A 27755-nucleotide genomic window follows, 5' to 3' on the forward strand; every position below is an offset into this window, starting at 1 on the left:
GAAGTTTGAGTAAAAAAAATTAAATTTAAAATAAATGACTTGGAAGCAAAATAAAGGGAGACCTGAACTTTTTGCTAATTAATATTTATACCACTTATAAGGTAAATACGTAATATGAAAGAAAAAGCCCCTCTTTGAACGAAGGAAACTGGCGCTCCCCATTGCTCGCGCGAGCACCTGAGCTCCACAGAGCAGGAGGTGAGCAGTGGGCGAGCAAGCGAAAACCGGAGCTCCGCATCTCGCACGAGTGAAAACTGGCACTCCGGTTTTGCTCGCGTGAGATGGGGAGCACTGGTTTTTGCTCGGGCGAGCACTGGGCAGTGCCAGTTTTCACTTGTGCGAGTGCTGGGGAGCTTGGTTTTCACTCGCTCACCCCTCTCACCTCTGGAGCTGCCCCGGTTACAGCCCTGGCTCAAATGAAGGCTCCACTCTCCCAGCCCTGCTGCTTGAGTATCGGCATATAACAGGCAGCTAGGATTTCAGCCCCAAATTTTAAGGAAAAAAGTGCGTGTTATACGCCGATAAATACAGTAATTTTTCATGTTTCTCAGACATTTACTTTCCAAATACAGCTTTTTATGGGTTATATTGTGCTACCTATTTTTATAATTGTACAAGCTATACAAACGTCAGGTTTGTATTAAAAGAAACAGTGATGTAAACATAGTTAATAAAGAAATAATGAGCCACAATCTTCCAGTAATGTACACCACACAAATCCCATTTATTTCAAGTTCCCTGGGGCACTATGACCTTAGTCTGTGTTAGATCAGGTTTTTTTGCAGTTATTCAGATCCATGACATCAGCTATTTTTCCACATTTTACAGAGTATTTCCAATGGCTATGTTACCTACTCACCAAAAGCCCATACATCAGACTTGCTGCTGAACTTGGTATAATTAAAAACCTCTGGTGCAGACCACAACATTGAAAATCTAGCTCCTACAGAACTGATATACTGATCATCTGGCACATACCTGCAAGGAAATATTCAGCATTGAAGCTGTTACAGGGACAGAGGAAAGGTTTATCACAAAGACATCTGAATTAATTCTCCTTGGAAAGTCAGATGACCACACTCATCTTGAGCTATTTTTCAAATCTATTTAGACAAGTCTTTTTAGAAGTTGTAATTCTAGAAAGACTAAATGGATTCAAATATCTGATATAAACAGTCATTTATAGAAACTAGATTTGACAGAGGATATGTGCTGGGATCCTTTGATACTCTTCCAAAAATGTAGAATAAATTGATTACAAATTGCATAATTAAACCCATATATTAATACATGTACTAAATATGAAATGTGGGTCACCTTAACTGGTCAAGCTGAGGAATTATCGTGAGGAAAAAAATACATGTTGCTTCCAGATAAATTTTTGCTGTTTTTGCAATTTTGTTGTTTGCAATCCATTTGTTTCATTCATGGAATCTATCAAGGATTCCAGATGTCATCACCGTTTTTTGTGTAACTTAACATTTCCCACCACTGCTTGGACCATTCTTCTTTCCAGACAAAACCCATTGAGGAAGAGAATATGGGAAATTGCTTCACGACTCATGATCTGTAATTATTGCCTACCCCTTAAACCATAGGTTGGGAGTTAAATTTGCAGCTGCTTCAGGACTTACACTGAACTTCTCCACCATTGCTTAAAACTTTGGTGGAGGAAAAAAACCCACTTGTTTTGCTAATGGAAGCATCCTTATAGAAGTGTCTGCAGCATCCTGTGGATTTGTCAGAAGATGACATAAGTACTGCTATGCAAGTTCTATCCCCCTGTGGATGGCCATGATAAACTGCTTCATTTTTAAGGTGGCCATACAAAGCTATCATCAAGTAAAGGCTTTCTCACATAGCTTCAATAGAATGAGGATCTGTCCAAGAATTTATACTTAATTCCTGGCTGAGCTGGAACCAGATTCTAAAATGAACCAATTCAAATAGCACAAGGTTTTGAATTTCCTGTACAATGAATAAGCATTATATTCCCCCTCCCCACTCCACAAAATAGTTAACCTAAAAGATGTCAAACATTTAGTTTATATTGAATAAATCAGTTGACGAAGGTGTCTCCTATATGTTATCAGAATCAAAAAAAGGAAGAGTAAAGATTCCATTTTCTATGCCCGACACTATTGTTATGTGCATTGAATAGCATTTAAAGAGTTTATAGGAAGGAATGAAGATGGTGAAGCAGAACCAGTGGTTCCCAGGCCAATTATGTGAACAATGAGTCGGTGCCTCCCAATTTCAGAACCATAAATGAAATGGCCATGTTTTCATTGATTCAAAAAGGTAGAAGGCCAAGAATTTAAACTCTGGAGTGTGTGTTTGTGCATGTATATGTGTTTACATATATACTGTACAGTAAAACAACAATTCAACCAACCAATTCAAGGAAGAGGAAGTGCCTCAATCCCCAAAGTTTGTTAAATTGCAAATTATATAATTTGTCACAATTTACAATCATTTGTGTAATATCATTATACTGTATAAAAACACCATTGGAATAGAATTACATGATTACACAAGTGACATAGATTGACATGAATTATGTAAAATTAATGTAAAATTAACTTCCTAATCCAGGGTACATCAGACCCAGTGGACTCATCCATTACTTCAGAGGATGTCCAGACACAAATTTGCATCCATTGCATCTGGAGTTTGCTAAATAAGGGCTACATCAAGGTTTCATTGTTCTTAACTAAGCAGAACTTTGGTGCGTATATGGCTTAGTTTTTCTTTGCAATAAAGCAACTGATCTAGCTGTGTCGTGTCTCCAACCTTCTGCAAGAAGCAAGTTCCTGAATGTGGGATTGAGTGTTAGGAAAGCAGTTATATGCTGTAAACTGATCTCTGTCACATTTGGAGGGTGTCAAATTCAAAAGTCTATTTCACATTATTGCTAAAGATTTTGCCTGTGGCTTACCTTGTCAATCCAAAATCAGATACCTTCACGATTAGGTCAGCATCAACCAGACAATTCCTAGCAGCCTTTGTAAAGAATACAATATTATCAGGACCAAAAGGGATATGATGCCAAACTTGGTGTAATTAAAAACTTATGGTCTAGACTACTTCCCTGAAACTTGGTTCTGAAAGAATTGGCATGTAAGGAAATATATTCCTCCCTTCAATTCCATTAAATCAACCACAAAAGATTAGAAAAGGACACTGAACTGCCTCAAACTTTTTGGGGGGGTGAGATGTGGGGAGGAGAGGAGAGGAGAGGAGAGGAGAGGAGAGGAGAGGAGAGGAGAGGAGAGGAGAGGAGAGGAGAGGAGAGGAGAGGAGAGGAGAGGTTGACAGAAGTTACTTCTATGTGCCCTCTCCAACTCCAAAAGGCAAATAACATGGGGATTGAGATGGAGGGGGAAAAACCACACATGGGATAGTGTTAAACTTCTAGATGTACTGCACCAGCTTCCCAAATTCCCAATAACCCTGTGGTTCCAAATAATGAATTGCAAACTAATAATTGATATGCCAGTGTAACGGCATTTGGATTCTGTCTCACTGAAATTTCTAGGATGCAAGGCCAACTAACTCATCCCAAAAATTTCTCAACAAATGTATCCAGAAAAGAACTGTACTAGCAAATAATAAACACAGCTAAAAAGTACATGATTTATTTTTCTGTTGCTTTGCTTCATTACATATTGCTCTATTATCTTTTTTTATTTGTACATTCAAATGAATTCATGAATCTTAGACGGTATCTCGAAGGCAGGGCAAGAGAGGCAGCAATTGTTTTTCCTTACAATTAGCTTATGTCAGGCCTAGCCCAAAGAACTCCTGGAGACCATGCAGGTTCAATCAGCAAGGTTTATTGCCAGCACCTGTTTATAGAAATCTTCTCAGACGGACCAGCAGTTCCCAGGCACAACTCTCTACTATCTTCTGGAATGTTTAGGGATGCACCAGCTTTCTCCGCTTATCTCCAGAGCGTTGCTCTGGAGACGAGAGCACCGTTTTCACCCCCCTTCCTCCATTCCAGTCCATCACAGCTTATCCTGATTGGCAGCTGTCTCAGATACTGAACAATTTGGCTCCTGAGAGCTCTGTCACACTTCTACTGCCAGCTTAGTGGAAAATCATGCAGGCAAGCGCATTGTGGACTTACGCTTCCTGAAAACTTACCAAGTCTCGGTGTATGAACTGGTGACTCTCAAGAAAAGTCATTGCTTCACAAACATGGTAACACATCTCCACAAGCTGAGGCTGAGGTAATTTTTTTCCATGGCTTTTTAAATAGTCAATCAAGCAGCCGTTAGCCATGTATTCGGCCACTATATACATGGGAAACAATTTGGTGCACACTCCATATAGTTTTACAAGTTTGGGGTGGTCCAGCTTCCTAAAACAAAGTAGCGGTTTATAAAATTTATACATTATTGATTTTAAAGACCACAGAATAATTAATAATACAAACTTTATAATTAAGCAATACTAAATAATTGCATAGATGAGATAAAAATTTGGAGGAAACGTTCCATGTACTCCGACCCTAGCACCAGGCTGCTCCCAGATGTTCAATTGGCCTAAGCTCTTTGCACCTCCATTTTTTGTGACAAAAGTGATCCATTGAAGGAAACAGATCACTTTTTATCAGTCTAAACTGCAGACTGCAAAGCACGCTTCCCTGGGAAAAAATTTGATATCTGAGGTGCTCCTCCTGAGAAAAGCTTCTTCTTAGTAGCCATTGACCTTGCCTCAAAGGGCAGCATTCTTGATTTAAAATAGGGCCTTTAAGAAAAGCCATTGCTTACATCATGGTTTCAGCCTCTTCAAGGAATTCATCGTCAGACATTGATGCCTCCTTGATCATTTTAACAGCCACATCATATTTTCCTTTCCACCTTCCCCTCTTCACCACTCCAAAATATCCACTCCCTATCTCTTCCCCTAAAACAATCTCTTCGCGGTTAAGCTCCCAGGTTCCTAATGTGAAAAAATAATTGGTATTAGTTCAGCAAATTATTTCACTGGCAAAAAATTATCTGCTTAGTTAATTCCAGTCCAGCACAAAAATATCCTTTTGAAAAGAGCAGTCATTGCATTACCTTTGTCCAGTGGTACAGGTGGTAGAAGGCTTGCCTTTGGAGACACTGCATGTCGGAGTCTTGTGACCATACCTGGAAATAAGTTTATTTATTATTCATAACTATCATTTAAACTTGGTGTGTCTAAATAAGTCCACATCCCACTCCCAAAGGGGTGCATCCAATAGTGGCTTTATGCTAGCCAAAATAACATCTGCTTATGCACAGATATGCTACTAATGCCTGCCCATCTTCCTGCAACTCCTAGATATGCAACCCCATCATACCCTTGATTCTGTTCTGAATCTTCCTGGTTTTGTCACTTTGTCTGTGATTCTCAGCCATGTGTCCATCATACAAACTGTATAGCAGTAATTCTTACAATTTTTCTCTTGAGCTGTAATCTAATATACTCTTGCAAGGGACTGAATTCTGTATGAAATCTTGTATCCTTGAGAAGGATTAAATCCTGTATGAAACATGGGAAACTGAGGGTGGGACATAATGGCTTGCATATGGTAGCCAAATCACCCAGAGGAATAAGCAAGGATAGAAAAGGGATTTCCTCCTTCCATTCTTAGGCTATGATTGTAAACAAACTTACTAAACAAACTTAAAACAAGATGTTGAAACAGGGAAGCTAACATGCTGAGCACATGAAAACATGAAACGCTAAACAACATTACCTGCTGAATTGTGTTGATGATAGTCAATAAGTTTGGGAAGTGAACTGAAACAGTAATTCTCAGCCAGGTAGAACTGATTTGCATTGTTGACATGAACATGATAATGTTTTACTGTTCCTTTTTCAGTGCTGAAAATAATGGTAACAAAGAATAATTACTGTGGAAAATCCCATCAAATGTCAGAAAAAGGAGAAGATGCTTCTAGAACATATTTTAATACTTGGAAGAACTCTTAAGAGAGTGAGCTTCTACACCAGCCTTTGCTCCCTTCCAGATGTGTTAATCTACAAATACTATCAAAAAATAATACTAGTGGATTATAGGAGTCTGTAATTTCAGTTTTCCTATAAACCTCTTGAAGGCATTTTAAAAAGTAAAATTCAAATTGGTCTAATTTAGTTAGAACTGTATGAGAACCAAAGATAGGGGAAGGCATGTCAAAAAAGTGAATATGGTGGTTGTGAACATACAATCAAAGCCCTACTTCTTTTCTATGTGTGTCAATGTACAAGGGTGGTACTTTGATCACATGGTTGTGACTGCCACCTTCCTTTTTTTGATACCTTTGCAGATGCCTGATGAGAAGTGATGTAAGAACTAGAATAGATTGATTTACATGTGCTAAGACAAGACTGAAATGGTAATGCACGTGATGTAATGTAGATGCAGGACACATTTTCTTCACATACATTGCCTGCTTACCTAGAAGTCATGCTGAGCACTGACACAGTGTGTTTTCCCACATGACTGGAATTGCGAACCATGAAAGCACCTTCTTTCCCCTTTCAATAAAAAGAAGACTAGAAATGAATTTTTATTGTAGTGTTATTCATAAAATGATAGACATCTCTGATTAAATGAGGGCATGTTGCTTTTTTAACATGCAGTTAAACTGTGCTTTTGACTTCCACGTGATTCCTTGGGCTTCAGCAGTAATAAAAACAAATAAAAACATTCTGGGCCAACATTGCTCTCAAATTATCTGCCATACTTCTTTCTTCAACAATACTGTCTAATCCCAGAAAGCATGAGACAAATAACTACTCCAGAGCAAGCCACAAGGAAACCAGTCAAAAAATGCAGGGATTTTTAAACATCACCTTCTCCTGTAGCAGTTGTTCTGCCTGGACCCTTGAGAGATTTCCAGCATACCAGCTGCAACAAATGAAACAGTGAACACATTTACAGTGTACAATCCTTCTGGAATAACATTATCTAAACATGGATCACAGAATCCGTTAAAAGAGGTAGCTTAGTTTCCTGACAAATAAAAGGTTTTATTATTGTCTGAAAATGGCATGCACCTTTTAAATAAATATTTCTGTGACATCCTTAAAAGAAATCTTCAACTAAAATCTTCTGAGACTGAACTCCCAGCCACCAGCATAAAAACAGATGACTGTTTTAATTAACAACCATAACAGGCATAACAATTCAAATAATTATTATTTATTCAACACATATTTTCAGCGCTAAAACTATTCTGCGGAGGCTAGCAGATTAGGGAAGCTTATTAAGACATTATATATTGAATGATCTAACGATCACTGCCTTGTTGCTTTATTAGGATCGCTTTATTAATAGAATAATCATTAGACTGTTGGCCTGAGGCAACTGGGATCAAATGTTCAGTCACCAAATGCACCAGCCTATCTTGGGCCAGTCACTCTCTCTTTTCACCTTAAATCACAGGATTATTTTAAAAATTAAAGTGAGTGGAGGATAAGTAAGATATAAATGCAATAAATAACTGCATCCGTGTATAGCGGTGTCTGGTTTTCATAGGATGATCAGGGCATTGCTTTCTGTGGCTATGTATCCTGTGAAAAAGGCAGCCCCAATTCTTTTACAGCCACAATCCCTATGTGACATTATAGCCAAAACCCTCCTCACTGGTATTCATCAATGTTTTCATCCTCTTCAGAAGACATCACTTCAGCTGTGTTAGTGGTTTTTCTGCATAAACAAAAAGTGAAAATCAGTCCTTTCCATCTCCATTTTATTCTTCAGTTACATCTACATCTGGAACTGGAGTCACCCTTTTCTCCGCAGAATTTCTTTCACAGAAAATTAACATCCTATGTGACTCAAATCCAAGTTTTACAAAGACCGTATGGCACTGCATGTTAATTCGGTTTCAAATTCCATGTTACTTTCTGACTCGGTGAAGTCTATAATGGTCTTTTTGACATGGGTTCCAGGGAAAGCATCAGGGGTTGGCACTGTTGGGTCCCTGCTAGACCTACATCCTATAGAAACCCTTTCCCTGGCTCTGCCACTTTTCCACTTGATGCCAGTGATTAAATAGAGCAGATAAATGGGCAGTGGCAAGAGAAGGGTATCTGGCACAACTGCTACTTGCCTTGCTCTCTGCTTTCCAGTGTTGGGAAACTGATTAAGCATGATGGCAGGGACAAGAACAAGGAAGCTAATCCCAAACATGGAGCTATCACCAAACCCCCTTCCATCCCTCCTCTTCTAAAAGCTTGAAGGAGATAGGGCTGACTAGGAATATGGGAGCCAAGTGTAGATTTCCCCTTTTTCATAGCAGCTTAGAACATCTGTTGAAAGCTTATGATGATCTTTCTGGATGAATGTGCTCTAGCCCCTATTGTCTGAGAACCAAGGCTACTATTAAAATTTTGCACAGCAGTTCCAGGTCTTCTCTCAGCACATTTCTTAAATGTCCTGTCAAAATAATACAGTGGTACCTCGGGATACGAACGCCTCTACTAACGAACATTTCGGGTTACAACCAGCTTCGGCAGGAAAATTTTACCTCGGGATACGAACTTGCCTCTACTTACGAACCGGATTCGCAGCCATTTTCCCTGCTGCCACGCGGTCGCGGCTTCCTGTGGGCGAGGTCGCGGTAGCAAGGAGATGTTCGGTGAGGCTTGTGGTGTGTTTTGCGGTGTTTTGCGAAGGTTTTTGGTGTGTGTGTTAGCATGGCTCCAAAGAAAATGCAGAGCAGGCTTGGCGGGAGTCAGGCTCTGAAGAGAAAATTGCCTCGGGTTGCGACCAAATTCGGGCGGAGGGCGGAACAGATTAACCGGATTTACATTGAACCCTATGGGGAAATTTGCCTCGGGTTGTGACCAAATTCGGAGGGCGGAACGGATTAACCGGATTTACATTGAACCCTATGGGAAACTTTACCTCGACTTGAGACCAACTCGAGTTGCAACCAGAGTCATGGAACGGATTAAGTTCGTATCCCGAGGTACCACTGTATATGATTTTTGTGCTGCCTGGGAGACATATTTACCGCAGTTCTTCACTGGTCTGAGATACCTCCTTCAAATAAGAACAGGGAACAAAGCCTTCGTTTCTACAAAGAAAAAGTATAAAATAATGTTCATAAAATTAAAAGCAAAATATAAAAACTCTATAAAAAGCAAAAGGATGTTATATGTACTGTAAGTACAAAAAGTATTATGTAGCGACTCCATCATTTCCTTTTTAACTATTTTTAGCCAAGATTAGTTCTATCATCTACTAAAACTTTCCTGCCCTGATCCCCTCTAGATGTTTTGGAACTTCCCAGAATTTCTAACTATCATTGAGTTATGGGCCCCACCAGATGTGAAGAATGCCAAGATTAGGGGAGGCTAAAATAAATATAAATTCTGACACAATAGCAGCCAGTTTAGCTGGATGATAAACTTGCTTGGTTCCAATGATACTAAGTCAGCTAAACTCTCAGAAATAAATATTCTCATAATTGGTTGGTACAATATAAAAATATCACACTGCCACGAGGATATGGGACAGGTTATAGAACAGAGATTGCTTTGATCACTTTGATGGATAATCTATGCTGAGAATAATTGTGTTCCTGTTGGTTCTGTTGGAGACTTTCATATTCTTTCCCAACAGTAGTAAAAAAAACCCCTTACCCTTCAGAATCTCTCACTTGCCACCAGTCAAGATTCTCATCACTCAAGACATAATATTTGTTGTCTTTGATGAGGTGAATATCAGAGTTTCCTTCTGGTTCATAATCATAAACAGCCAGAACTTCTTTCAGAAATGGCTTGTGAGATGTCAAATTTGGAGATTTGTGAAAATACTTCATCTTCTGAAATCAAAGCCAGCAGGGCAGAGGGGAAATACATCAATCCAGAGAATATGGAGGAACAAAACAAAGCCACATTTATAATCATCATTATTCACAAATCGTTACTGCACACTTCAAATGGTCAGAACTCTTGGTTATAATATTCTCTTTTCCTGAAACTCTTGTCTTTTTAATTTTCTCTTTCTGATACCCTCTTCCTCAGCTAGGAAGGAATCATTCTAGAAAGGATCAGTCACTTTTGCTATAAATCTAAAATGTATTTAATTATTTATTTATTTAATCACATTTATATGGCCACCCAACTCACAAGAAGGGACTCTGGGAGGCGTACAACAAATTAATTGCAAGCAATGAGATTTCAACATTCAGGTGCAGGTTTCATGTAATCCAAGGGCTACAAATTGTCCATTCCTGCTTTATGGAACTGTTGACAGATAAGCTTGCTTCTTCCTAGAATCTGCACAATTCTAAAATGCAACATTATTTATTGATTTATTTCTATTTTATCTTGTAGTCTCACTAAGAAATGGTTTTCAGGAAGCGTGATCTATGCTATCCAACTGAAATGCAATTAATATGCCTCAGTATAAGAATGGGTGCATTTAGGTATATTTGCAGACATTCAAAGACAAGACTTGGGCTAGACTGGCGACAATCAGGTAAACCTAGAAAGAAAACAAGTGTCCTGGATTTGAAAGAGGCTATAAGAAATACAGAAACTTATGCAAGGTAGCTCCATATATTGGTAAATAGGAGAGATGAAACAAGTTTTATATTTATATATGTCATACATATATTGTGTTAAAAAGACAATTTATCTAAATATCATACATGGAAAACTATTAGCAATAGGTATTACAGAAACAGAACTTAACTGTGAAGCACAAAAGGGTTTTAAAAAAAAGAAAAAGTCATTCCCTGATGTCTTTCAGGAGGATGTATGGGACTAAATGTTTGTGACCCCAAGGACAGAGATAAAAATTCCATGCTTCACTTCCTTTGCTGAGCCAGATATACAAAAAATGGTATAACTTGGGTGTATCTTAAGAGTTAAGCTAAGATCCTTGTCACTGCAAAGAGAAGATATACCTTCTGCTTGACACAGAGTGTATTGCATATTTATATAGAAATGAACTTCACTCCCAGAGAAAAGAAACCTGTGTCTGTTTATGTGTGATAAAATTGTTGTCCTTTCCACTTCCATTAACATATCTGTCCTATCCTAAATTAATTTCTTCCAGGTTCTCACTTACCAGTTGTCTTGGGATAGGCGGGAGTGGCTTCATTGCACTGCTTACATTGTGTAGGCTGGAATCTATATTAAGAATTTTAAAAATAGATGAAAGAACATGTTTTGGCAGCACTGATGGATGAAACAGCACATTTTTCATCTTCAGGCAGCTTTCATAATTAAAAATACTAACCTACTTATGATTAAATTCAGACTGTATTTTTTATTTCTTTTCCTGTCTCAGGAATTTGCATAATGAAATCACCTCTATTTTTTTAAAATAAAAAGCAATTGATGTTTGAAACCCTTCATGAACCGAAAGCACTTTGAGAGATGAGATAATTATAAGTGAAAAATAAAATTGTAGCTATCTCAGTGCTTCACATTTTAAGAAGTTCTATTTTCATTACATACATTCACATATATCTGGATGTTCACTTCCGATAACTGAATATTAACACTGCGTTCAGAAAAGGCACCTCTGCTCTTTTAATTGGCATTCCAGTTCAGTTAGGGTTAGAGTCCAACTTCCTTAAATTCCATAGTTTAATTTAATTTGAGAATTATATTTTTAATGACTTTTTATAGTTAGTGGTAACTTTGCTATGAAATCCAGTTTGGTGTAGTGGTTAAGGCATCAGGCTAGAAAGTGGGAGACCGTGGGTTCTAGTCCCACCTTAGGCACAAAGCCAGATGGGTGATTTTGGGCTGGCCATGCTCTTTCAACCCTAGGAAGCAGGCAATGGCAAACTACTACCAAAACACTTTGCCAAGAAAACTTGTCCAGGTAGTCACCAGGAGTCAAAAACTGACTCAAAGGCACAGAAAACAAAACAAAACAAAACTTTGCTGTATGGTTTGATGTAGATTGCTTCCTAACAACATGTTTAGGACAACTATATTGGATTTTGGATAAATTTAGGATTAGGGTTCAGCTTTCTTGTGATCTATGACTAAATGTAATATGGGGATAGAATTTTGGATGACATTTTGTATTTAGATGTTAGTCCCAATTAATATATTGAATTTTTAGGGTATGCGGTAGTCTTAAATATACATTTTAGTGAAGAATGCTGGTAAAATATGTTTATTGACCTTTTCATGAACTTAAGGTTAGGCTTCCTTCATGTCTATGGTAAAACTTAGCTTTAGCTTGAGAATCAAATTCTATAGCATTTGGTAATGTTTTGTTCAATAATACTATTATCATAGTGAAGCTTATTACAGTACTGCTTCCTTGAGAACAGCGGTTAAGTTTAATATTTAAATTTTGAGGTTTTTTGTGAGTTCTTAAGGTTAGTAGTCATCTTAGACTGATATTTTATAGTAATTACGTCCTATATAAAACCTTAGTTCCATAAGTTTATGAGTGAAGTTAGGGTTAGAATGAAGCTTCATTCAGGTCTATGGTTAAAATGGCTGTAGGTATTAGATTTTACCTTCAGTTGATATTCCTTACTGGACTAATGTTTAGAATATAAAATTTCAAAGGGTTAGGGTTAGAGCAAGTTTAGGATTGGGCTTTGAAATCTATAGCTAAATTTGGCCAGAAAAGTATATTTTTGAGAGCTTTCATGTTTGTGGTAGTCTTGGATTCACATTTTGTTGTATATTTCTTATTTTAGAGTAAATATTTCTATTGACATTTTGGTGTAGTTAGGGTTAGGGTTGGCTTCCTTGAACTCTTTAGTTAAAGAGTGTGAGCGCTAGCTTTCCATTGAGAGGTTAGGCTTAGTGGAGGTCTTAGGTTCATCTTAGGGTTGGAACTGCTGACTCTGATTGATGGTTCAGCATACAAAATTTCAGTTTCTCTTAGGTGAAGTTAGGGTTAGATTTCCTTGAGATCTGTGGTAAAACTGAGAGTAAGGGTTAGTTTTCCAGGGAGATTTGATATTCAGTGGTTCTATCAGGTGCAGGTTACAGTTGGTATTCCTTGTTGAGTTACTGCTCAGAGTAATACATTGTAATTTTCCTTAGGATTAAATTAGCATTAGGTTTGGGTTTACTTGAATTCTAAGACTCTATTTGATCTGAAAAATACATTTTTGTGAGTGTTTATATTCAGTGGTAAGGTTAGTTAGATTCATATATCATCAAGGCTTTTTACTATCGTTGTGTTTTGCATCTGAAGATTGTGAATTCTTTTAATCAGCATCTATAGTTTTCCAAGGGCAGCTAAACAGCTGCTTTTAGCCTAGAACTCAACCAGAAGTGGCCTGCCTCATTGTTTACCCCTAACATCTGGTATTCTCAGTTATAGTCCTCTTTATGTTCTTTCAAAGGTCATTTTAACTGAGAATACCAGATGTTAGGGGTAAACAATGAGGCAGGCCACTTCTGGTTGAGTTCTAGGCTAAAAGCAGCTGTTTAGCTGCCCTTGGAAAACTATAGATGCTGATTCTTACATGTTGCATGAACAGACTGAACCACCCTTAATTTTGCACCCATAGATGTCCTGGGCTATGTTGGGAAGGAATCAACAAAGGGTTAGATATTTATTCTTATGCCTCATCTAGCTGTACAAATAATTTGCAAGCAAAACAGTGATCCTGCGTGCATGAACTGGGTCTGGGTGCAATATTTGCATGTAGATAGTTTGCTTTGGAAATACAAAAGCTCCCTCACACGTCTGAATAAAAAACAATATGATTACTATTATGGTATATATCATCCTTTTCTGAAGTCATGTCCTCCAGATATGTTAGATTACAGCTACCATTAGCAACTAGACAAAATGGTTAGCATTAGCTTGAGAATGGTGGGAGTCATAGTCCAACATATCATTTGGAACCTATTGACACCTACACAAAGGATATAAAATGGCACCTTACATTTTTCCCATATTGTGCATCCTGGAGCTGCTTTGCAAGCCTGATTGCAACATGAGAACTTCCCGTTTGAAAAGAATCCTTTATGATACTTTTTTAGTAAATCTGTATTGCCACTAATCTCTAGAAAGCACAAAAGAAAAAGAAGACAGAGAAAAGATTTGCTGTATAGAATCATAATATCTTTACTGAAGAATTATCAAGGAATGAGGCCTCAATCCATAGCAGCCTATCTTTGAAGAAACATACACTTAGGCCCTGTAACCAAGGTCAAAATTTAGGTCCAATTCACACTGAGAAAATGGGCTGAGAATATGGATTAAAAGATCAGTGCAGTATTTTTCATATGACCAATTCACTACCATTTTAAAAGCAATTTAAATTTTGATCGTATCCCTACTTCCCTGGAAAAAGCCTCATTGGACACAATAAAGTTTATTTCTGAGTAAACATGCATAGGATCATTCTATATGCCTTTCTTCCAGAACTTTCTGACCCTACCCTAAGGCCTGACTTTCCTTCATCATATTATATTTCAAAGCAATATACAACATTTTAAAAATTCAGTTAACTGAACTAGCAGAAAAAAAGTCCTAGAAGCAGAGTGATTATCTGATTTTTAGGGCTGACACTGAATCCAACAGGAGCAGGCTCCTCTCATTTATTTTAATAGAAAATGAATATTACACCCACATCCTTTTGCAAATACGATCTTCTCTTCATTGACATGAATGAGAACCCTATATACATGCCATAGACCCTGAAACTTCAGGAATATATCCTTGACGATTGATACACTATTGAGATGTACTAAAGGCCATTTTAGTTATTATTCATTAAATATGGTTTGGACTACAAAAAATATTTTCAAAGTGGCTAAACTAACCAAAACAAAACAAAACAAAAATGACAGTTGACTCAAATCCTAAAGCCCTCTCCTTTTTATTTATATATACTTTCTCTATATTTTGCTCTGTACAGAAGTTCTACAAAGATTTATTTTATGAGCTCAACCAAAATCCAGCTTATTTCTGCTAATAAGCTAGGTCCAGTTCTTAAAATCAGTTTTGAAGTCTTCATATTTGGTACCTTTATGCAAAGCTTCCAACCACTGCCTCCGGCTTTCTTCATTTGCTGAGAAAACATACAATAGGCCTCCTCTGTACACAATCTAAACATAATAGACAGTAATTCTGACATTATCAAATGCTCAAAAGAATTACAGCTAAGGTATGACTTATTCCATGTGCTCGGGTGTGAAGTTGATTTTATCTGTAGGTTTGAATAAAACAAGCATAGATATTTCATATGTGCTAGAAAGGACATCTGAAATTCCCATCAATTTTTTTATACCTTTTATATCTTTAATATATAAAAAAGAATATAATATAGGGGGAAAAGGGGGGGGGAGAAAACATATATGGAAACTGAAAAATAAACAACAAAAGAAAATGGAAATGTGTGTGTATATATGTGTGTGTGTGTGTGTGTGTATGAACTCATCTACCTAAAATTTTAAATACATACTGTAATTAAACTTGACTTCATGAAACAATATTATAACTTTTACCTTTTAAGAGCTGACAGAATCAGCTTATAAACCAATAAACACGTATCCTAATTCTTCACAGAGTAATACATTCCCATAATATTTTGTTGAATAAGTCTCAAATTATAAGAAACATAGTATTATTTAAGACATTTTAATCATTGATTTGTTCATATGAGATACTAAAATATTTGTATTTTAGCAAAAAAGAGCAAAACATTGTTGCTGTTAACTAATATCCAGGGAGGGAGGAAGAATGGAAATAAACACTTTTTGGAACAGAGGAAATAGATCTAGGATGCATACGTGGGAATCAATCACTGTTGGGTTTATATCTGAATTCAGAATCTACTCCAAAGTAGGTTTAAATGTAAACTTTAAAATACAAGCTTTTTCATTTATTTGCTATTATAGTTTAGTCTATATCTATTTTCACTGCTTTTCCTGAACACAATAATTTGCACAATAGGCTATAAAAAAACTGCCCAAAGTTGCTGAGAATCAGGCAGTATTATTATATCCATATCCCATTAGCCCCAGTCATATTGCCAAAGGGACCATGAGAGTTAGGGTCCAACAATACTTGGAGGCTAATATTTGCCCTACCTCATTTACTGAGGTAAACCTTTGTGTACCTCTACAGTCATTTTACAGCATTCTGCCTGCAGCCTTCCTACAACAAACACTGGTTGTTTGCACTAGTGCTATTACCTGGAATGAATATTGTGTCTCTGGAGGGGATGGTTCCTCAAGATTCACCACTTCAGCACATAGAATTTTCTTAATGTCAATTGATCCTTTCTTAGCTCCTTTTTTCTAAGAATGTAACAGTAATTAGGAATTGATTCACTAATTTTCATAAATATACACAGCATAATATCCCACATTGGCACCTTTCTTCTGATCAAGAATTTAAGAAATGATAATGATTATTCAGATTCAGTTTTACTGGAAGATCACTGGAGGATGTGTTTCTTTGATATGTTTATTTGTACCAATTTATAGTTGGAACTTAAGATCCACAGCATTTAAGAGGTTTCTATTCCCCATCAGAATTCTAATGACATCCACTGGATATTTTCTATTTTATTCCTTTATACAACAGACTATCTAGAAACAAAATGCTCTCTACCACTGATTCTTGAGAGCAAGAAAAATGAGCAATTCCCTACCCACCACTATACTGCAAACATGTTAACACAGATTTGCTAGACATTAGCTCCTTTCTTAGGTCACCAAAATACAGCTACAACTATCAACTGTCCCTCTCTCAAATCTTAGGAGATAAAGGCTTGGTTCATACATCATGCTAAATGAAAACCGACAAAATATATTACAGTTTAGGTACAATGTGGTGAAGCCAGCCAGTGACTGTACTTAAAGAATATAATAAGCCATAAAACAGTTTAGAAGTAGATAAGCAATTTGTGGGTGAATGTTACTCAGATTGTGCCCAATGGCTCCTACAATAGGCTACAAAAAATGAACTAGATAGGTCAGTCTATGGTTTGTTTAGCAGGATATGAGAATAAAGGACTCTGTTGTTTTCTTTTCAGGCCAGAGAAAGAAGCTACTGAGCATGATTTCCTTGTTTTCGAAGGATTCAGTGGATGTGATCTGAATCATATATGGTCACACATTTTGTATTTGATAAAAAAACATATTCTAGTTTTGAATGTCCAGTACCTTAAGGTACCCAAAGTGATCACTCAACTTACAGAAATCTTAGGCATCCAAGCATTTAAATCAAAATTTCCAAAAAAGAAAGGGACTGGGGTTTATTCATTTATTTAAATAAGGTATATAACCATCCATGTCACAACAGTAACTCTAAGCAGCATACAAAAGATTACAGCCAAAAAAGTAACATAATTTAAAAAATAAACATCCAAAATAAACAGGCAAAATAATAGTAATAATATAAGGCATGAATGGGGTAAAAGAATCATTCAATTTTCAATCAATAAAGACAAGACAGATCCACACATAGGGTTAATTTCTGTAATACCTACAGTAGATGCCAGGGACAAGGATAGTATCACTAAACCAAATAAGGCAGATACTTCAGGCATCAGATTTCAGTGTCATGAATGGGCAATCAATTTGTTTTTTATTTTATTATAACCATATATAGTTTTACTCCCAAGCAGAGATACTTTCACACATTTCGCCAACTACTGTCTGCTACTTCAATTGAGCACACATCTTTTTGTCCTACTTCAAGCACACTTAACCCTAGTCCCCTAAACCCATCTGGAGAGGAATTAAAGAGGTTCTTTAACTTATTATAATGTAAGATAAGACATTAATTGCTCACTTCTTTGCCATATTCATAATAGGAGAGACTTGCTTTTGTCAGAACAAACAATCGTTTTTTGTAATTATCTGGGGAGATTTTTATCTTCCGCTGAGACTTCTTTATCAGTAGCTCTTCTAAAATGGAAGCATTTTCCATGTTTCCCATTTCATAGCTCCTAAAAAGCAATAAGTATTGTTATTAGTGGCCAGAAAGTAAAGATGTTGTTATTTGCTATTAAACAAACTTATATTTAATTTTGAACTCTAACATACCTCTGCATCCATCTATTAACTGCACATGATCCACAAAAGTTTATACAATTATAAATCTGCTGATCTTGGAAAAATGGTAACACATTTGTTCTTTTTTCTATATCTATATAACTCTACTTTATTAAAAAAATGGCAAGATATAAATATGAGAAGCACTTTCATCTGAAATATAATATTTGTAAACAGTTAATTGGTTCAAGTGAAATCTGTCTGCTTTAGAATACAACTCAAGAAACACCAAATGTAAGTACTTCTTAAAAAACAAAAAATTAAACTATTTATGTATTTCTTTGATTTCTTTGACTTAATTCACGATGATAAAATCAAAAGTGTTTTTTTGAAAAACATAATATACAACTTCATAAATTTAGAAATTTTGGAAGTAATTTGTTTATTTGGCATATAATTTTTACAAAATTATACTGAAACATAAAAGTAAATAAGAACGCAGTGCACATATATTAACTTGTTCAATTCATTTTAAGAAAAGCAGTTTACCTGAGTGATGAAAACATGCTTCTCTTACAGCAGAGAGATTCAAAAAGAATATCCTTTTCCTGTTCCCTTCTTTTACATATTTTACAAATATAGGAGTGTCTACCAGAAGTTATTTGCCTGCTACTCATGAAGTCCCAGATATAGAAAGCAGAAGAAATGTTTATTGTGGTCAAAGACCAGTACATAATAAAACTCAATACTGTAAAACAGGTTACACGTCTATGGATAAGTGTAAAACATGAAATTAACTGGGCGTATTAATGAATCAACTACCCATTTTTCATACGACGTAACAGAATTTAGCTGCATTTACAGGGACAGAGTATATTTGAAAGTAAAAACTGTAAATGAAACTTGTCATAATGACCAGGACATTTATTAAATGTGGAGTTACCAACTCTGAATGTGTGCCAGCTGAAAACGAGCAATATAATCAAAGTGCATTTAATGGTTGCGTCAGTCCCTTCGTCACATGGGCAAAACCTTAGCCTTTGTTGCTCTCTGCTAAGTTCACTGCAGGAAGGACATTACCCCAAGGTAGGCAGAATGCCCACCTCTGTTTAGGGATTTTGATTTGACCAAGGTATCTGGCAGGTCTAAGGAGGCTGAAAGAGCTACTTAGGAGTATACTTTTGGGAAGAGATGCCAATTGTATCCATATCCTTAAACGTTGCCGCAAAACTGCAATTGCACACTGTGCCCGAGTGGGCAGAGGCGGGTTAAGGAAAAACAAAGAACTCCTTTTTTTTTTTTAACCTATAGTATTGCTTTGGATCAGGATGAAACAAAATTGTCAATAAGAGTCTGAGGGGTCAGGCCTACAGAAGGAAGTATATTTTGGCCCAGTATATAAAAATGTGTTACCAAGTATTGGTCTTAATCTTACTATTATCAGCTTCGTGGCAAACAATTACATTTGAGGGTCTTGGAATATGTTCCTGAAAGTTTTGGTCTGGACTCTTTCAGAAAGAGCAAAGTAACTATATGGACCTATTGGGACGCTGAATAGCAGTTGTGCTCTGTCTTTAGCAGAGGACATTCAAAGTACAGCAGGGACAAAAACGACCCCTTGATGTAGAAAAATGATTGTAGTGCTGTTACAGTTCTCTGGATGTTTTGTATTACATATTCTCTATACATTCTGCATGAGGTTGGGGCATGATAAACTATATTTGGGTATTTAAATGATTGAATCTGTTCAATAGGATGATTGTTTAATGTCCAAATATGCCATTTAGGGCATTTTGCAAAAACCACCATGCTGGTCTTATTGTAGTTAATTTCCAAAGCTTCGGAGACACAGTGATCAGCCAATGCTCGCAGAGATCATTAGACCAGTTACAGTCTTTGGAAACTGCATTAAAAACTGCATTATCTGTATATGTTTTTCTGCTAATTTGGGGGGGGGGGCGGTGGAGGGATGGGAAAGATCATTCATCATAGCAACTAATGCAGTCATGTAATAATTAAATGGGGCAAAATTGCAGCCATGTTGGACTCCCCTATTAACAGGGATCTCATTGGTATAGTGGCCTTTAACCACATCTAACTTTTATGGTGTTTTTATCATAAAGGTCTACAGATAAGCAGGAGCAGCCTTCTGTCTGTAGAGGAGTTTTGTAATTTGCATCACAGATTAGGCCTGCAAATTAGGTCAAAGGCTGCTCTGAAGTTCATAAAGTTTTCATTGATCAGAGCCCATGGTGTGGAGGTGTACTTTTTAGCCAGATGTTGTAGAATTAAGGATGATTGAAGATGTAGCAGCCAGTTCTAAATCCAATTTGTTCCCCAGCCAGTATATTCTCCAGATCAAATTGAAGAGCTTAACCCTAAGGTCTTAGCATACATCTTGCTAATGATGCTGAGGCAGCTGATGAGTCAGTAATTGGCTGGAAGATTCTGGTGCCCATTTTATTATATAAATGGGCACCATTAAAGCAAAGCTGTTATCTTTAGGAATAATAAATGTAAACAAAGAACAAACCAGGACTCACCTATCCATGTTGGAACATAAAACCTTGGCTGTGAAAAAGTCCACACCTGGTCCTTTACCAGGATTAACCTACTTAATTAGATCTACCATTTTCATTATTTGTCACTTGAGGCCACTGAAGGAGTGGGCCTTCAGCCTTACTGAGCTCTATTTCAAAGGCAGGTGTCTCATCAACCATTTACAGAGTTCAAACATGATCCTCACAACAGCTGTGTTTAATAAGGGGATCAAGAAGAGCAGGCACAAAGCTGAGGGATGATATAATGCCAGAATATGGCTGGTTTTTTTCTCATGTGCTGCATCAGTCAGTTGTAGCCAGATTTCCCTGAGTGTTTGTTTTTTCTTTTATTGAGTTAATCCTCTACATTGTACTTTTGTATCACATCTTCATGATAAGTAAATCTTGAATGATGTGTGAAGGATCATCTCTCTATTAAAACAAGTAATCAAGTCTGTTCTGGCCTTCTAGCTTCTTTGGTTGAGCCATAGTTGGTGAATTAGGAAGCAGTTGCCTTTACTTATAAGATTATTTTTGTAAAAGCTGAATCAAATGGTTGTAGAAAATGAGTATGCCAGCTTTGTTCTCACATTTTAAAATAGTGGTTCTGAGCTATAACATTTCCTCTTTTCACTGAGAAGAACACTTTTCATGGGCTGAGATTAACTTGGATTCATTACTAGGAATCATACCAGGTTCTAATTAAAGGGTTTAAAAAGCTTTCAAGTTTAAAATATTGGGAAAGTGGATGCTCTCATAGTAATTTTGGAATTTGACAATTAAGTAGAAAGGAGCTGAGGCCCCTAGAAATGATGGTATAATATAGGAGAGAGAATCTAGCTTATGTTGAATGGGAAAATTGTGCAGGATAATTGCTGCAGTACTTATTGCCCCATTCAGAAGGAAAAGGTCAAGCCTATTAAGTCCTCTCTCTCATCTTTGGATTTGCTTGGGAGTAAACAAGGGCTATTTCATAATCTGGGTTACTTAGTTTGTATAGAATATAGGAGATTGTCATTCGCCCTCATTCTGGCATTGAAGTCATCTAAAATTACCTCCAAAGCAGAGGGGGAAACTTCAAAAGATTGTTTAAAGAGAGTTCTAGGTCATAGTTCCCTTACCTATACACATGAGTAAATTGGGGTAAATTAGTATACACTAATTAAGAACAGAGAAGTCTTAGTAAATTGAAACAAAGCATCCTGGGCATAATGACTCAGGGACTTTAGTAAGCTATATTTAGCTTTTAAAGTAGCTGACCAATGTATATTAAGGCTCCCAGTGATCTATCCTGCCCAGTCCCTTGCAGTGCAGGAAGTGATAGGCAATTGTAGCCATTTAGACAAAAGTCACCTGTTGAAATAAAAAAAAAAAAATCCATAATACATGAATCCAGGTCCTTAAATCTTATGTGTCACCCTGCAATACTCTATGACAGTAGGATCACAGAGTTCTTTGGATTTAATGTCAGAGGACTCACTTCTCTGCAGATGGTGGATGGTTTAGTGAGGCTAAATTGGCAAATAATTTTTTATTTCATTTATTAAATCATTTTATATAGCCACCCATCTCACCATAGGCGACTCTGGGCGGTGTACAACAAAGCTAATACAGGTCATCATTGGAAGCTGACAGATGGATAAAAGTATCAATAGACAGTTGAATCTGTAAGGATCTATTTTGGGTGGGCTGTATGTCAATTTCAGACCCTGTCGGTATCAGACCACTCAGTTATATCAGTATATGGTGCAACAGGTAAGTTTAACTTGATTTGATGCAAAGTATACTCATCATAAACTGTCACACTGATGGTAACATTTTCAGATAAATTGGAGCAGGTAGTGAAAAACTCCCTTGAAGTTGCCAAAGAAGGTCTATTATCATCCACAAAAGGGGAATATGAATCGGGGAATTCAGCTTAGTGTGGTCATCATACTATGACATATTTGCATATAATGAATGCACTGAATTTGTTTGTGAGTCATCATTCGAATGAGTACCAAGGCCGGGCACAGCGTGCTGCCTTCTCTTTTTATAAACTGGTAAACTAGCATTCTCAAGAGCATCTCTAAAGAGTGGCTTTTGGTGCTTTATATGAGGCAAAGTTGTAATTGTTCTGAGAGTGACTGTGGCTACCCTAAGTGGGCCTTTAACTGTGTCTAACTCCTGAAGGATGACTTTTCTATGTGAAGGGAAAAGAACAGCATCCACTCAGATATAATCAGCAGAGCCTTGCCTGCTAGGACTCCGTCTTGAATAAGTATGGCTGCTATGGGAACTTGATTGTTGTCAAGAAATCTTGCTTAGTGGTTTTGATCTTCCAAACCTCTCTCCCTCCACCCTGTCTTTCTGGCTTCCAACAAGGAAACAACACCAATGTCCTTGAAAACATGAAAAAGTGCAATATGAAACCTTCCCAAATAATCCCTCATTCTTAGGAGCATTTAAAGGTAAGGACTATCCTTGTAAATTTAGCATGATGTATACAATATCTTAAAACATAAAGGCAATAAAATGAAAAAGATACAAGTAGTACAATAGTTAAAACCTTATGAGTTTAAGATCAGGGGTTTTGTTTAGATTTTTTTTTACCCCACCTTTATTATGTTTATAAATAATTCAAGGCTGCAAACATACCTAATACTCCTTCCTTCTCCTATTTTCCCCACAACAACCACCCTGTGAGGTGAGTTGAGCTGGGAGAGAGTGACCAGCTCAAAGTCACCCAGACAGCTTTCATGCCTAAGGTGGGACTGGAACTCACAGTCTCCTGGTTTCTAGCCTGGAGCCTTAACCACTAGGCCAAATTCACCCATCACCTAGGTCTCCCCCTCCCCCCATAACTATAGCTTTCTATGTTGGTTCAACCCATTGTACAATAAGAAATATTTTCCTTTAAAAAAATCAATATTCATCAGTTTATAATTTTAAAATTATTCAATGTAGAATTAAGTCCCACTGAACACCATGGATGTCCTGAGAAGACATGTCCTCAAAACTCCTCCTTTACATTTCTTAACTCCCTCTTGTCCATGTCACTCACTTTTGGTGGAGGAAATTGACAAAAATTAACCACAAGATTTCCCACAATTATGACATGGAAAAAACACATAACTATGGTGTATGCCCTAAAGTAAGCTTAATATGTATTTGTATTTGTATATAGTTTAGCAAAAACAGAGCAGCTCCACCCCCCAATGGAAAAAGGACATGGTCCAGAACCCAGGTGTGGTGCTGTAATCCAACACTTTCTACTATTCTCTCCCTATTCATCTGTAACCACCCCCCTAAAATGTTAAGTGCATTCCTGGCTACTTGTTGCCACTTCTGTTAGTCTTTGCTTTTCCCAGATTTTTTTTTTCTTCCTAGCATTTTTCCCACAGGTACAGGGTCCCCACCCCCCTTTTTTTTAAATTTTGGATCAACCAAATGTTGCAACAGGAATTTGCCTACTGGCTTGTCGCCTGAGCCTGACATCATGGGCTGAGAGGGACTGGCCCAAAGTCACCCAGCCGGCTTTCACGTCTAAGACGGGACTAGAACTCACTGTCTCCTGCTTTCTAGCCTGGTGCTTTAACCACTGGCTCTCTCTGCTTCTCTCAGATATCTGGCCAAAATAGAAAAGTAGGGTATAAATAAAATAAACTGATGTATAAATTAGACTGCTCTAGATGCTCTTCCATAGAGGAAACTGAGGAACTCTAGAAGAAAATGTTTTCCAGAAGGAAATCCTAATCATGGGATTTCCTGTGAAACCTATTTGGAGACAAACGGACCAAAGATTATAGTTTCTACATAAGCTCAATGAAGCCAGCTTTTCTGATTTTTGTGTGTGAATACATAAATAACACAACTTTAAAATTAGCTTGCATGATTGCTTCTGACTACCGTAGTTTCTCTTGAAAAGACTGTGTGACCAGTGGAGATTCGTCTAAAGTAGCTTTTCCTCCATTGGCTGAAAGATTTAATTTGAACTAAAATTCCAAGTCCAAGAATAAAAATATTATTTAGTCCTATGGAGCAGTGACTCATAAGTATTTTCCCCCCCGATATTTTCGTGGTCCGAGGACATGTTTTGCCCAAATGTAGACTTTTCTTCTCGGATCCACACGCCCGCTTCTGCCATTACATTCTCTCGTTATACTTGATTTAGCTATTCTTCCTTAAGAACTCATTTGCGCATCTTGCGACGGTCGCACGCAGCCTTAAAAGCGGCACAGTAAGGTGATTCCTCCATGCATGTATCCTCCTGCCACAGCCCAGCTGCGGAAAAGAGACAGAATGAAACGTTTCCCACAGGCACAAGAAGAGATGAAAGACAGCAAGAGCCCCAAGCCTCTTCTTTCCTAATTTTAAAGGAGGCGACGCCCCCATCCCACCTCAGCCTCTTTTACCTGGATTCTGGCGCGTACAGCTCCGCATCAGATCCCCCCACCCGCTCCGCGGGCCTCCATGGAAAGGCTTCTTATGACCTCATTTCCCGGGGGGCGGGGTTTCAGGAAGCCGGCTTCGAAGGGCCGCGCAGATTTCCTATAATAATCTTCTTTTTCCTGGTGTTGATCTCTGTCATCTTCCCACTGCTGGAGCGTGAGAGCCCCCTTCTGGCTTGTGCGGGAGACCTGAATGGAGCAGATGTCACCGAACGTACTAAATCGCCTTTTCAAAGCGTGCAGTGCAGTGCGTTCTTCCCTGAAATAAAGGCCACGAACGCAAAACGTTTGCACAAGACAGGCGTGTTCAGTTATTACAGCTGATTGCAGTCACCTTTAGCGCATATTGCTCACCCGTGTATTTGCATTGGCTTTTGCAAGCCTCCTATGGGTTCAATGGCAACTTAGGAAAAAGCCGGCAAGATTTTGCTCCGTCATTCTGAGTCGGGTTTCTTTCTTTCTTTCGTTCTTCCTTTTTTTTTTTTTTTTTTTTGGTAAACCAGCCCAACAAGTAATAAGTCTTTGCTTGGATTTTCTTAAGAGGTTTTATTCCATAAAAGAGAGACGCTGTGATGCTACAGAAGACGGAGAACGCCTAAACCCTTTGGATATTTTCCACTTTTTTACGGGTAGGCTTAAATAAATATAAAGTAAGTGGCATGCTTGCCTAGGAAAAGTAAAACAAGCGGCTCATGTTTTTTTTTTTAAAATGCAGCCTTTTATTCCCTTAAAATGTGGCCACGTGGGTTTTCCGCTTGAAGGAGCGTGCAGTTGTTGCTCCGTGCCTGTATTTACCTGTGTTTTGAAAATGTGTTTCGATTGTGATGGATGCTGTTTAAAACTTGCCTGTTCATTTTGGCTGCTGGTTGAAATCTTTTAGGAGTTGGCTCACTTTTTCTAAAGAAGAATGGCTGGAGAAAGAAAAGTTGTAAGAACTGTCCTCAGTAAGGAGCAGGTGGAAGGACTGGGAGCTCGGGTGCGCAGGAGCATTGGCAGACCTGAGGTAAGGGGGGCGCGGATGGCTTCACTTTCCCTCTTCCTTCTCCCAGAGAAGTTTGATGGCGTGATCATTGAATGATTGATTCATTATGTGCCATTAAGTCATTGCCAACTCTCGGCAATTAAATAGATAGATGTTCTCCATGATCGTCAGTCGTTTTATAATTTCTATCCGTGTGGTTTTCTTGGTAAAAATATAGGAGTGGTTTACCATTGCATTCCCTCATGCAGTATGAATGGATGCCTTTGTCATTGTCATTAAAGTGATTATTTACCTCTGGCATCTTCCTACATGGCTACGGCCCAATATAGGTGTCTCTTGCTTTACCTGGACAGCTGGGATGACCTTCACATCTTGAGTGACCCTTCTGGGAATATGTATATGTTGGCATACACTTCCAGCATTCTTCGCTCATCCCTCTGAGACACCCCACCACCACCCCGGTGAGGCAGCACAGCAGGACTTGGGGGGGGGGCATGATTATACAACTAAATTAAGAAGCTCCATCAATGCTGGCAAAATATTTTAGTGCTCGCCTCAGCTGCCATTACATGCTGCTCTTTAAACAAGTCTTGTAGGTTACTTTCTTATCTAAATAGGAAACACTTATCATTTTGGTTTGCTAAAAACTGGAACTTAGGTACCACTTCTGATTTCCAGGAGGTCCAAATGGCAGCTGTTTCAGATAAAACCAACCACAAAACTTGCTTAAAGGACCATGCAGGATGAGGGATAAAACCAACTACTAGTGACTATTTTTATTTGAGATAAGAAATATATTTATATCCACAAGGAACAATTATTCCAAAATACTTACAATAATTCCAGTGACAATTGACACTCCAATCATTACAATTTGAGTTATTTAAAGGACTGCCTTTCCCCAGTTACATCTACTCGGCCCACAGAGCAAGGAGTCATGGTACGCTGCGGGTCCCATCCATGAGGGAAGTACATCTAATGGGACCATGAAAAAGGGCCTTCTATGTGGTGGCTCCCTCCCTATGGAATATCATTCCCCCAGAGATAAGACTGGACCCCACCTTGATACTTTTCTGGAAGGCCCTGGAGACCACAGGTCTGGGGACCCCAGGTTGATACAGAGCTGATCAAGGAGTTGATTTGATTGTGTTTGTAGCCGCCACCGGGGGGGGAGGTTGATGGGCTTTTTGTATTGTGTATTTTAATTTTGTAAGCCGTCCAGAGTCACAGCGTGTGAGTTGGGCGGCCATATAAATTTGTTAAAATTAATTAATTAATTATTTTCCTGTAGAAACATTATAGCCTTTCAAAAGTACACGAGACACTAATTAACTGAGCGACCTAGTAAGTGCCGAACTTTTGTAAACTATTAATACATTTTGGTATAGAAAAATACGTAGTTTTCAATAAGGCATAATAGCCGGCATATAATAACGATGTGTGTCCAATTACAGCCACTTTTATACCCAAAATGTCTTCTCTTTGCCTAATAAGGAAGGCTAATGGTTCCAACATCAAATTAAAAATAAGAAGAGTAAAGCAGCTGGTGGCTGCCGTGGCTAGGAGGGCTTTTGCACAGATACATCTAGTGTGCTAGGTGTGCCCATTCTTGGATCAGGAGGCTCTGCTCATAGTCACTCATGTCAAAACAAGGACGAATAGGCTGGAGAATAGCTTCTATCTTAGAGCTGTAGCTATACTGAATTCTATCGTATAGTGCAGTATTAATGCAGCATCAGGGGTTGTGCAATATGGAATGTGAAGGTTGTGTTATATGTTTTATGTGTGATATGTGTTTTATGTGTTCTATGGTTTTTATATTTTTAAAGCTGCACTGGGGTGGCATTTAATTTCATT

The 27755-nt window shown here is 37.8% G+C and overlaps 2 protein-coding genes across 7 annotated transcripts in view; one reads left to right on the forward strand and one right to left on the reverse strand.

Moving 5' to 3' along the window:
• The window catches only part of BMX (BMX non-receptor tyrosine kinase), a 28624-nt gene extending 3654 nt beyond the window's left edge, over window positions 1-24970 (reverse strand). Inside the window, exons 1-19 of one of the 5 annotated variants that reach the window (XM_088144911.1) lie at window positions 24881-24970; window positions 24375-24749; window positions 18496-22867; window positions 17744-17900; window positions 16138-16242; window positions 14967-15048; window positions 13881-14000; window positions 11072-11133; window positions 9637-9818; window positions 9006-9068; window positions 7631-7693; window positions 6838-6892; window positions 6440-6519; window positions 5738-5865; window positions 5073-5144; window positions 4779-4950; window positions 4150-4366; window positions 2939-3003; window positions 860-978 (exon numbers count right to left, since the gene is read on the reverse strand). In XM_088144911.1, the coding sequence (XP_088001037.1) occupies window positions 860-978; window positions 2939-3003; window positions 4150-4366; window positions 4779-4950; window positions 5073-5144; window positions 5738-5865; window positions 6440-6519; window positions 6838-6892; window positions 7631-7693; window positions 9006-9068; window positions 9637-9818; window positions 11072-11133; window positions 13881-14000; window positions 14967-15048; window positions 16138-16242; window positions 17744-17900; window positions 18496-18680 (1927 nt within the window). In that variant the 5' untranslated portion in view covers window positions 18681-22867; window positions 24375-24749; window positions 24881-24970. Of the gene's footprint in view, window positions 1-859; window positions 979-2938; window positions 3004-4149; window positions 4367-4778; window positions 4951-5072; window positions 5145-5737; window positions 5866-6439; window positions 6520-6837; window positions 6893-7630; window positions 7694-9005; window positions 9069-9636; window positions 9819-11071; window positions 11134-13880; window positions 14001-14966; window positions 15049-16137; window positions 16243-17743; window positions 17901-18495; window positions 24750-24880 lie in introns of all 5 variants that reach the window. The other 4 variants (XM_025168976.2, XM_088144912.1, XM_025168974.2 and 1 more) reach the window with 4 other exon arrangements.
• Window positions 24971-25284: 314 nt separating this feature from the next.
• The window catches only part of PIR (pirin), a 32136-nt gene continuing 29665 nt past the window's right edge, over window positions 25285-27755 (forward strand). Inside the window, exons 1-2 of one of the 2 annotated variants that reach the window (XM_007431872.4) lie at window positions 25285-25566; window positions 25797-25919. In XM_007431872.4, the coding sequence (XP_007431934.1) occupies window positions 25824-25919 (96 nt within the window). In that variant the 5' untranslated portion in view covers window positions 25285-25566; window positions 25797-25823. The remainder of the gene's footprint in view (window positions 25567-25796; window positions 25920-27755) is intronic. The other variant, XM_007431871.4, reaches the window with a different exon arrangement.

This window comes from Python bivittatus, unplaced genomic scaffold (assembly GCF_059951505.1).
Source record: "Python bivittatus isolate LINGU-HERP-01145 unplaced genomic scaffold, Pbiv_v1 ctg000350_np1212, whole genome shotgun sequence".
Classification (NCBI taxonomy): domain Eukaryota; kingdom Metazoa; phylum Chordata; class Lepidosauria; order Squamata; family Pythonidae; genus Python; species Python bivittatus.